At 48.1% G+C, this 12,006-nt stretch overlaps 1 protein-coding gene across 1 annotated transcript; it reads left to right on the plus strand.

The window, feature by feature from the left end:
• The first annotated feature begins 3,472 nt into the window (after nt 1-3,472).
• On the plus strand, nt 3,473-6,699 carry LOC104852526 (DCN1-like protein 4). The gene is given in 4 exon segments (XM_033767380.1): nt 3,473-3,563; nt 4,063-4,371; nt 4,374-4,690; nt 6,550-6,699. Coding segments are annotated over 4 exon segments (867 nt in total).
• The last annotated feature ends 5,307 nt before the right edge of the window (nt 6,700-12,006 follow it).

Consider the following 12,006-nt stretch of genomic DNA (forward strand, 5'->3'; position numbering starts at 1 on the left):
CTTTTTTCCTTTTTTGCGGTGCTGGAGATTGAACCCAGAGACTTCACACTGAGCTACTTCCCCAGTCCTTTTTATTTTTCGAGACAGAGTCTTGCTAAGTCACTAAGTTGCCCAGGCTGGGCTGAAACTTGAATCCTCCGCCTCCCTGAGTGCTAGGATCACAGGTGTACAACACGATGCCCAGCTTGGGAAATCACTTAATGTGACTTTTAAATAAATAATTCCTCTTCTCCATTTTAATCTGTTTTTGCTGAAAAAAAAAATTTTAGTTATACCCAGGGCTTTGCACATCCTCTACCATTGAGCTATATGCCCAACCCCTAGATTGATTCTCTCAGTCTCTCTCTCTCTTTTTTTTTTTTTTGTTATTGTTGTTTAGTGCCAGGGATTGAACTCAGGTCCTTGCACTTGCAAGGCAGGTAGCAGCACCACTGAGCTAAATCCCCAGCTCCTTTCAATCTCATTAAAAAAATATTTTCTACCTCCTAATCTTTCTATTTGACTCTGAAAGATTTACTTAACTGTAAACATTCTGATAAATTTAAAAACATATTTTCTAAGTTTTCAAGAGCTCTCTCTTATCCTGTTTCCTCTCTCTTCATACCATCCAGTTTTTATTTGATGGATACAGTACCTTATTAAATCTTTGAGAGGATATCAATAGGGTGTTTTACTTTTTTAATGTTCTTTTCTGTTCCTTGCATTATTCCAGTTTCCCGAGATGACTTCACTGTCTTACTCTCAGTTTGGAGACTTTCCTTGGGCTGGCTGGGCAGCCACTCAATCCCTGGACTTCGGCCCCCTGTACCCACCCTGGCCAAACACAGAAGTTCTTCTGGGGACAGCCGATTCCTCAGAAGCCACGGCTCCCTCCTGGGGTGCAGATGTGAAGCCTCGCAGTGCTGTGCACATAGGGGAGGAGAGGTTTTCAGGGCCCGCGGCCCCTTCCTCTGTCTCCTCTACGTGCTATCAACACCGAGGTCTCCTGGTCAGAACCGCTCCTTTGTTTGCTTACTGTTGTCCTGAAGTTTGTTGTAGGGTCTGGTCTGGTGAGGCTGCCTCTTCCTGTATCTCCATTGTGATGAGTTTTTCTCTTTTATCCTTAGCAGTCATCTGCGAAGTCTCTCAAGAGAAAAGGGATACAGGAAGCAGTCTGTTTATCATCCCCAGTGACTGTCATCCCAGGCCCTTGGCTCCCTCCGTCGCAGTTGGGAGTGTGGTTCAGGGCTCCCACGCTTGTCCCCTCTCCCCCACATCTCTCCCGTCCCTTCCTAGGCTCTTTCCTGGGTCGCCTGTCAGCTGACAACATCTGGGATCACAGTACTGACACCTGCATGGTAGGATTTCAGTTCAAGAGCTTGGTTTGGGGAAGACAGATCTCAGGAGTGAGGACAATTTTCATGTTGTGAGCCCCTGAAATAGACCATGTTAAGGCTGATTTGGCCAAAGGGCAGGGAAAGGCCAGTGTGGCTGGAGAGGGGGCGCTGTCTTCAGCAGTGCCCTCACTGTCCCCGGCCTGGACACGAAGCCTGTGATCACTGAGGGACAGTTGCTGCCTCCGGCTCAGGAGCCTTTAAGCCTGCCCACCCTAGAGGTGACTCTGCAGCCCAGGCCTCCCCACGGGATGAGGAGAGATGGCCCAAACCAGAATACTGGTCTCTGAGTTTTGGAGGCTCCACGAACAAGATCCCCTGTGTCTGAATTAATGGCCTGGTTTGCCCAGGGCTAGGATCTCCCAGTACATGAGATTTTCTGTGCTAAACTTGAACAATTCTAGGCACACAGGATGAGCTTTCACCCTACTTGCAGAGGACAGCTCGACCACCCCACCTCAACCCCAGGCTGGCTTTCATGGAGAAAGCCAAGAGGACAGCGACCACACCCCACCTACCCCAGGCTGGCTTTCATGGAGAAAGCCTTGGTACCTAAGGATTTTGATACTGGTTGCTCGAAATTAATCTCCCAGGGTCCCAACTAGGACTCTCTCACCATCCTCACAGCACAGCTCACTACCGCCTCTGCCCCATCACCATGCTATGATGTAAGCCCAGCTTCTCTTGGGCCAGAGACCCTTCTGCAGCCTACCTCATGGGCCCCCTGCATCTTCCTGTGCCCCTACAGATGCAGCCTTGTCCCCTACAAGGTGTTTTCCTGACATTTCCTCTCAATGACCGGCAGTAATCTCAGAGCCAAGCACAAGGTGGGCTCCTCTTCTTCTTCTCATTAATGACATGATTAGAAGTGACAGTATGTTGGCATCTACAGATCATTTTTTACTTCCAGTCTCCTGCTAAACTCTTACTGTGTACCATCTCTCACATGACATCACAGGCAGGTGTTATTCCTACTTAGGCACAACACTGACGCTTGGCAAGGCTAAGTCGTCGAGAGTCACACAAGGAGCAGTGATTGCAGCAAGCCAAGGAGTGCTTGGCACCAAAGTCTGAGCGTGTGAAACGGTCTCAAGATGTCCACTTTAAGTCTTGCTCCTCTTCCTCCTCCAGACTTTCACAGAAAACCAACTCCCCACAGCCTGCCCTTCTAGGACATTATTTATTTACTTACCAAGAGGTCCAGATGTAGTGCAGCAGCTGGTAGACAAGAAGGATTGTGATTCCACCTCGCCACACCACTGCAGCAGACCGTGTTTCCCAAATATGGGTGCAGTGATAGAGCCAGGCCGCTGTGTGAGGGAGCCGAGCGCTACTTCCATAGACACAAAGCATGGGATGGCGGCCAGAGCCCACTCTGGGAGGCAGAACCTGGCTCCACTGCAGCCACACACAGGCAAATTACTTCCATCCAGGGCCTCAGTATGACCTGTGCATCTGCGTAAGGAAAGGTTTCCTTCCAGCTCCTTGGCACAGAGCAGCCAGCGCAGAGAGGAAGTGCTGGGTGTTGACCAGCGAGTTGTGGAGGCTGTGCTGTTGCCCAGGTCAGGCTCGGCACCGCCACTGATATTGGGATCTGTCAAACAAGCCCTAATCACTTAATGAGCAATGAAAATGGTGCCTCCTTCCTTCACTTAATTGCCCCTTTGAAAACAACACACACAAGATTTATGGTCCTACCATAATTGCCTCATAAAACCCTGGAGTTCTAATACTGACACTCCTTGTTTCTGGGAAGAATTTAGAGGCAAAAAAAATGAAGGCAAGAAATTTCTGGGCTGCCTTGTCCTTGGCTACCTGAAATCCAACAAAGCCATCCACGGAGTGCCTGCCTCCCTGCACAGCCATATTATTCCAAGCACTGGGCAGCCAGTGTTTCCCGAGGCCCAGCTTCCTGGTCACCTCTGTCACTGGTGGTGCCTAAGAAATGTAGGCCAAGGGCACCAAGGAGGCCTGGGCTTTCTGCAGGTCAGAGGAGGGCCTGTCAGATAGGACACCAACCTTTGAGCCACAGGACAGGAGGACAGCGCAGGGGACACACAGGCTGACCCCAGCCATGGAAGGACACAGCTCACAGGAAGATGAATGGCAGCAGCAAGGTTCATACTCTCTCCGCAGAAATCGGGTTCTTTATGCTACCTGATAACCGGACTCAGAACCACTGGCATCTAGGTCAGGACTTTCCTTTGTGTTTACTTCAGTGATTCCTTTCGTTCAGAACCAGCTATGAGTCAGGGTTGGGGGAAGGGGGCGGATGTGAGATGAAGGGCCAGAACTGGAGTGTCCAGGCCGTCAGGTGTGGAGGCTGATGCCTCGAGACTCGCTTCCCTGAAGGAAAGGTCTGGCTGGAGACCCAGTGTAGTGCCTTGGGGGCTTTTTCTTGGATCTTGTTTTTCTGGGATCTTGACCTGTTTTCCACATACTTAGGAGGTGCCCTTGAGTGAACTGGAGTCCTCCTGGCCTCTGCTGGGGTTTTTCCAGGAGTGGATTGGCTGTTGGTAGGTCAGGCATGAGTTGAGAGTGGATGTTTCACCTTAGAATTACTTGGCGCTGCCTGAGAGTAGACTGATGCTCCCATTTTTACTTAAGCGATCTGGCTTGGGGCCCAGCATTGGGCTTCTGTAAGCTCCATAGATGATTCTCATGCAGCCAGTGGATTCCTTGTAAGTAGACTTTCAGCTGAACTCTCATCTCTCAACACTGGCAAATAGTCCTAAGATCTACCACACCCTTAATAAGCTAAATCTAACTGAAGACGTTGGCCAAGACGATCACCAAACAGGAAGCCTACGATCCTGCAGTTCTTCTGACTGCTTTAGTAACGTGATGCCCCCGCACCCAAGGAAAAAGAGAAGACCTGCCTCTGGAGATGACTTATCTGCCAAGAAAAGCAGATATGATAGCATATATCAAAAATACGATTCAACTAGAATTAAGACTGAAGAAGAGGCCTTCTCAGGTAAGCGGTGCTTAGAATGGTTCATGAATATGCAGGTACTGAGGATGTGGTGGGTCCTGAAGGAAAGGAGAAATTTTGTGAAGACATTGGTGTAGAACCAGAAAATATAGTTATGCTTGTCCTAGCTTGGAAATTGGATGCACAAAACATGGGTTATTTTACTCTACAAGAATGGTTAACAGGAATGACTTCTTTACAATGCGATACAACAGAAACACTCAGAAATTCTTTGGATTGCTTGAGATCAGTATTAAATGATTCTACAAACTTTAAGCTTATTTGTAGATACACATTGGACTTTGCACAGGAAAAGGGCCAGCTCAGCCTAGACATAAACACTGTCATGTGCATGTTGGGACTGTTATTAGGAAAAATCTGGCCCCCTTTTTCCAGTTTTTCACCAATTCTTTTTTTTTTTTGGTTCCGGGGATCGAACTCAGGTCCTTGCGCTTGCCAGGCAGGCACCAGAACCACTGAGCTAAATCCGTGGGCCTTTCACCAATTCTTAAAGCAATCAAAATATAAAGTGATTAACAAAGACCAGTGGTGCAATGTACTTGAATTCAGCAGAACAATTACTCTTGACCTCAGCAACTACAATGGAGATGGAGCATCCTTGTTTTTTCTCTCTCCAGGGCCAGTCTTGTTGGATGAGTTTGTGGAGCGGTATCAAGACAAACAGATGTCGTAGGACTATATGTATAGCACATACATATAGTTACACTGTTACATATAGTTACACCATTACCACAGTTACGACACCTGTTAGCAATAAATTGCTGTTTGTATCAAAGCACATGCTGCTTTCCTTGCACTACCTCCCCTTTGTAGGGATGTTTTGGTGTTTGCTGTGGAATGGGCCAGCTCTGCTGGCTGTGTAGCATTGATCTCATGGAAGACTGCTTCCCAGTTTGTATTTACACTACAGATTGGTGAATTTGCCGGTGTCCTCACTGTGATTATGTGCACATTGCTGTTTAAGTTTTGTATCTGTGTATAAAAGCTTCACCTAGAGATTATTTCTGCAAAAATGGGTTGTGGAGATAATTTTGCGGCATATTTCTAGTCCCTTTTTTCAAGTGAACCAGCTATATTTTATTTGGTCTCAAAGGTGGCATTTCAGAAAATAAGACAAAACAACTGTTACCATGAGCAAATGTTGCCAGAATTAATCTTACTGTTTAAGAGGCCAATTTCTGGAAGAGGAGGTAGGAGTGATAACTTTTCAGTGGCTCATGCCAAATATCATCTATTTTACTTAATAATACTAGCATTTTAAAATAAAAAAAAATACCAGCCATGAAATCCCTAATGTTCATCAGAGGCCTCAACCAGGATAGACACTTTTCATTTTTGTTTGTTATGGTGTGTGTGTGTGTGTGTGTGTGTGTGGTTTTATGAGACAGGGTCTCATGATGTAGTTCAGGCTGGCCTTGAGTTTACTATGCAGCCCAGGTTGGCCTCAAACTCAGGATGATCCTCCTGCCTCAGTCTCCCCAGTGCTGAGATTACCAGTTTGCACAACCACGCTTGGTTTTCTTTGTCTTTGAGACGAAGTCTTGCTGCCTCAGTCTGCTAGGTGCTGGGATTACAGATCTGTACCACCATGCCCAGTCTGAGACTTTCTTTTCTTTTTTCTGGAAGAGCTAGGTTTTGTTAGTGTATATTTAAGCAGGTTTTGTTTGTATGTTTTACACGGGGGCCTTGATTAACAATTTTACTGTTTCACTTAACAGCATTCTCAAGTTAGCTAACTTCTCTCACTTTAGGACTTCCAGTAGGGCAGAGTGATCCTTTTAGAACCTAAATCTGATCACATTGCTCTTGCACTCTCCAGTGGCTTCCCAAATCAGAACAAGGCCATCCCTCAGCACCCCGCTTTGCTCTTGCGACCTTCCACTCTCCCTGTTTTGGTTTAGATCTAGATGTTCCCCTAAAGTCAGGCGCTCAGAGTGGGGCTTTTGGCAGGTGATTGGATTATGGGGCTTCTAGCTGACTTGCTGTTAGGAGCTGGGGTCTGGTCAGAGAGGCATGCCATGGGGGTGTGGCCTGGAAGGATTTACCTCCCTCCTCAGCGCCTCCGTTCCCAAACGCCTGCTGTGAGCCGGTCTCCTCGGCCTTGCCATCCTGCCCTGGAGTTGGCAGACTATGCCAGGACTGAAACTTCTAAAAGTGAGCCAAAATAAACCTCTCCTTTAGGTTGTGAGTGTTGGATACTGTGTCCAAAGTGAGGAGGAAAGGGACTACGATACTGCCACTTCCGCACCGTTCTGCCTGGAATGCTTCTCCATCGCCTATCCATATAGTTCCCTTGTGGATCACCTTCAAGGGTCTTCCTCACCTCTGTAATAAAACAGGACCCCCTCACTCTGTTGTCCTCTCCTACTTATTTCTGTCCATAGTGCTTGTGACCTTCCAAGACACAGCACACTATATGATTTGCTTAATGTCTGTCTTTCTCCACTAGGAGGTAAACTCCAAAGGACAGGGATTTTGGTCTTTGTTGCATCCCAACAATTTTTTTCCTTTTTTTTTTTTTTTTTTTTAATCTCAAACATCTAGGACAATGCCTGTCACACAGTGGATGTTGAGAAGATATTTGTTTGTTACCATAGCTAGGGACAGTTTGTGTGCCCCCTGACCTTTCCTGCCATCCTTTAGCTCAGAGGTTGCAGACGGGCCTGGAGATTGGTGGCTTCTCCAACAGGCATCCCCTCCTGACTTTCTGGGGGCACTGGGCATTCGTGGTGCATCTGGTCTACCTTCCTTAGGGGACCTAGGGAGCATACCTGCAAAGAAACAGTGGCTGTACTGGCAATGGGGAACCAACTGGAATGAAGCAATGAAAAAGATAAAGCCCCACCCTCACGGAACTGAGCCCGCAGGCAGAAGCAGATGTTAGACACCCACAGGTCTAAGCAACTGTGCCTGTGTTAAATGCTGAGCAGGTGGCAGGTGTGATGAGAGGTCCAACTGTGGCTAGGGACGCCTATGTGAGCTGCCAGTAGAGAACCATTGGCATGAGAATAGTTTAGGGTGTTGAGGGCTTGGAGCCCTGGGGCTTTGACTTTGAAAAAAAGAAGTGCTGGGCGCTTAAAGGCAATGGATTCCTGCAAACCAGGAATTGGTTCCTACCTTGACATTCCCAAGCCATGTACCCTGGGGCAAACCACCTCAGGACTGGAGCACTTGCTACCATATCCATGCCACGAGGAAGGGAGAGCTAACGCCTCAGACTGTTGGGAGCAACATGTGAAATGCTTGTCAGAGCTGGAACCTGTAGGTTGTCCTTCAGGGCCAGCTCTTTCCCTGCTCCTTTCTTCTTTGTTGAGCCTTTTATCATCTAGCCACCCTTGCCCTGGCCCTGTGTGAGCATGGGGAACAGTACAAGGAAGGGAAACACCTACTCATTCCGAATATAGAACCGTAGGTTCATAGCACACAACGATTGACAGCGTGTCAGCTGACAAGAAAATTAGACTGATCTTTGCTGCGCCCCAGCACGGTTCACTTTGACGCTGTTGACCAGAACTCCCCTCAGCCTCTAGGCTTCGTGCCTCTTGGCCAATAGAACCATGACACTGGGATGCGTGGTTAGGGCAGGGAGTGGCCACCACAGCGAGAGGCCATGTGGTGCCCTGTGCTGTGGCTCTGGGGAAGCCTCCTGCACACGCTCACGCATGCACCGTCCCCCCACACATGCCACACATCTGCAGAGCCATGCACAGCTCCCAATCCCTTCATCCCCGGGGAAGATGGACTAAATCCTTCTCTGTTGATTGGTGAGGGTGGAAGGTTGACAGGGAAGCATCAAACCCATTTCTTCCCACGATTAGTGTGAAGGGAGGATCCGCTCAGACATTCAGCACACTTTCACCTACAAAGGGCCAGCCCCAGCACAGGGCAACAGGGAAGCACATGAATCAGACCTGAGTCCTGGCCTCAGGGCCCATGTCCCAGTGCGGCAAATGGGCCCTTGTGTACTACATGGTAGTGAGTTAAGCAGGAACCCACAGAGAGAGAACCTGGATTCCCTTTGAGTGAGTGGACTGCGACAGAAAAGGCATTTGGGATAAGGCAGCCTCAGAGCTGGGCTGAGAAGGGATGGAAGGCTCCTGTGCGGACAGAGGCACAGGGCAGAATAGTGCAAGGCAGGGTGAGAATGGGAAACCGCCTGGTACAAGGGTGGAGCACAGGGCGGGTTCAGAGCTGTCTCCCCTGTAATCATTTGTTTGTTACCATCCCTGAGAAACCCTCCCAGGTCTTGGTGCCTCCCCACCTCTCCTCTGTACCCTGGAGGGCTCTGGATGAGCTCCTGGAGACCAGAAGGCCTCTGTCTTTGTTTCCTGTGACACCTCCCTGCTTGGCCCTTTGTCCATTTCCTTCAAGTTGGGCTCCCTGTGCTGCCTCAATGTCCCCTGAAAAGCCCTCCCATGTCTTCCTCCCTGATTTCATTTGCTACATCCTCCCTGGACAGATGCTCCTCCCGCTTGCTCCAAGGAGGTCTTCCTGGTCACTCAGGTCTGCACTGGCCTCCTTGTCTGAGCACCTAAAATGGCTCCAGTACCATGCCAGCCTGCGCAGCAGCACCTGCTTCAGGAAAGCCACCATGCCATGTATTGTATTAGGGCGCTGTTTTTCACAACAAGAAACCCACTACAGCCAATTTAGACCCAGAACAAGGACACAATCACAAGGGACCTGGGAGAATAAAGGAACCCAGACTCAGAAAAGTCCTTGGAAACCCAGGGATATGTGTGTGTGGGTCTCCTCCCAGACTGGGCTTCTCTGACCTCAGGTCACACGGTGGACAGATGACACTCCACAGCACCTGAGAGCCCAGCCAGATAGAGTCAGTCTCCGAATTCCCAGGAGAGAAGGTGACTGACTCAGTTAAGCCAAAGGTCCAACCTCAGCTCAGTCAGGTAGGGGGACAGGATCACATGTGCCTGCCAGGCTCTGGGAGTCATTTCTGAGTCACGTGGATTGGTGTGTGAGCAGCTCTGAGGGAAGGGAAACTGTCATGGTCCGGCAGATACATCCGGCAAGGATGTTCATTCCATACCTATCCTATGATGAGACTAAATGTTCTTATCAATTCCAGTGGCAGACAATCCTATTGCCCCGCGACTTCAGGCAAGTCCCTGCTCTCTTGGATCGGCAGCTTCTTCACTTAATATCCAGAGGATGGTGGGACTGAGTGTTCTCTTGGGTCCCATAACTCTCTGAGACTTTGGGCCAATTACTTACCCTCCTGGCCTTACCATTTTCTCATTTGTAAAATGGGAGTACAGACAGCCACTCCACAGAGCTGTGGCAAGATGGTGCATATCACAATATTTCACGTTCCCTGCACATCTCTTTTTCCCCCACTTCTCTGTTGCACACTGAGGATCTTGTTAGTGTACTGTTCTCAAGATTTACACAGTTACATGGGGGAAGGAACTAAGCAACTATTTAGCACCTAGTATGATGTGAGAGAGGGAAGCACAGGTGCTGTGGAGAATTTGGAACAGGAAACTTAGCCCTGAAGTCTTCCTGGAGGAGATGGCGTGTGCTGAGTGTTTCAGATGGGAGCAAGGACAGAGAGAAGAAAGGTATTCCAGGGAGAAGCACTGACATTTGTCAGGGGCCCACAGGAGAATGAGAGAAAGCAGCAGTCTGGAGCAGGAGTGGGAGGGACATAAGCAATGGGCTACAGATTCATCTCTGCTCTTCCTGGATTTATTTGTATTTTTTATCCATGAAGCTTCTTTCAGGGAAAAAACCCAAAATACTCCATTTTTAAAACCTGGGAATTACCTGCCTGGGTGGAATTTTCAAGAGATGATGAAAAGAAGTGAGTGTTGACCACAGCAGAACACTGGAAGGAAACATTCTTTCTGGATTAGGCTGCCCGGCTGCTCTGTGGTCCTGTCAGGGAAGCCACGATCACAGTACCATCCAGTGGCTGGTCCTAGGGCTGGGATGCATCTAAAAATAGGAAGGTGAGTGAGCCAAGAGCAGCCCGGCAGGCAGGCAGGCCTGGGAGGAGTGTGAACATCTCCCTCCATTGTAGGAAACAGACTCATTACATGCTGAGCGAAGGTGGCTCTCAATGCACCCAGGAGAAAACATGCAGTTATTGCCTGCAAATGTGCCAGAGCTCTGTTAATGACTGCATGCATGCACCGAAGCCAGTGCCACTCCAGATGCTGCTCTGGCCCTGGGAGAGCCTCCTTCTGGGTGTCCAGGCTTCTAGACTTTCTGGTGCTGTAGTCTTTGGGGAGATATAAGACCCATTGGGGGCTTTGGAGTGAGTGACTGCCCATCTCTGTGCCTTACAAGGCAGCCTCAGGGATCCTCCTCTGAAAGGACTATGGTAGGGATGAAGCCTGTTGTTCTGGAGGGTGGTGAGGAAAGAGGTCCCTGGAGGAACCAGAAGTCAGGGTTGTCTGTGATGTGGGAGGTGGGTTCTAGCTAACCTTTCGTGTTTTCAAATTTAGCTGCATCTTCCAAATGGTGAGTCTATAGGGAAGCAGTGATTTGCAAACTCAAAGCCCCAGATACACCCAGGGATTTCGTGACACGTGCACTGGAGCTGGAACCATTTTCTAGCTGGATGGTTCTAGGCAGCAGCTCCCTCCAACTCTGTGAATCTCAATTCTCATTTTCTCTCCTTTCCTCTCCCTCTTTCTCTCCACAGTACTAGAGAATTAACCTAGGGCCTTCACACCGAGCTCCCTCTCCAGCCCCTTTTTCATTTTCTATTTTGAGATAGGATCTCAATAAATCAGTAAATTGTCCAGGCTAAGCTTGAACTTCAGATCCTCCTGGCTCAGCTTCCTAGAGTGCTGGGATTACCAAGTATTAAATGAACACACTCAACATTCTCTCTTCTTTAAATTGAGAATAGTATTTAATTGATTTTTTCATGGCAAGTTAATCCATACTTATTAGGGTTTTTTCAAAAATTTAATCAAGCCATTTTTGAATAGAGTATACACTGGACATGATCCCAGATTCAAAATATGCAAATACTGTAGCTAAAAGTTAAAGTCTCCCTCCCCTACTTCTTGTTGGTTTTTGCTTGCTTGTTTTTTGAGACAGGGTCTAGCTATATCTACTAGGTCAGTTTTGGACTTGTGAGCTCAGCCTGAGCCTCCCAAATACCTGGGACTGAAAGTGTGCACCCCATACCCAGCACATTCACACCCACACAGCTCTCTTTCCCCAAAGGATGCCACTATGACCGGTATCTGGCATATTAAATATGCATAAACTTTAAGACCTTTTTGGTCAGGCGTGATGGCACATGCCTGTAACCCTAGTACTTCGGAAGCTGAGGCAGGAGGATTGCTGTGAGTTCAAGGCCAGCCTGGGCTACATAGTGAATTCAGGGCCAGCCTAACTACAGAACAAGACCCCATCTCAAAAAAAAATAAAAATAAAAAAAAAAGACTTTTTTGTTGGCATATTAACATGTTTATAGAGAAGTCCTTGTATGACAAGAGTATTACTTGATGAATAATGTTTATAATTTTAATTCCTTAGAAAATAAAAAGTTAAAATCCAGCGCCGGGGATTTAGCTCAGTTGGTTCCATTGCCTGCTTTGCAAGCACAAGGTCCTGAGTTCGATCCCCAGTACAAAAAAAAAAAAAAAAAAAAAAAAAAAA

Source organism: Fukomys damarensis, unplaced genomic scaffold, assembly GCF_012274545.1.
Source record: "Fukomys damarensis isolate Sample0158 unplaced genomic scaffold, DMR_v1.0_HiC HiC_scaffold_23, whole genome shotgun sequence".
Lineage (NCBI taxonomy): Eukaryota > Metazoa > Chordata > Mammalia > Rodentia > Bathyergidae > Fukomys > Fukomys damarensis.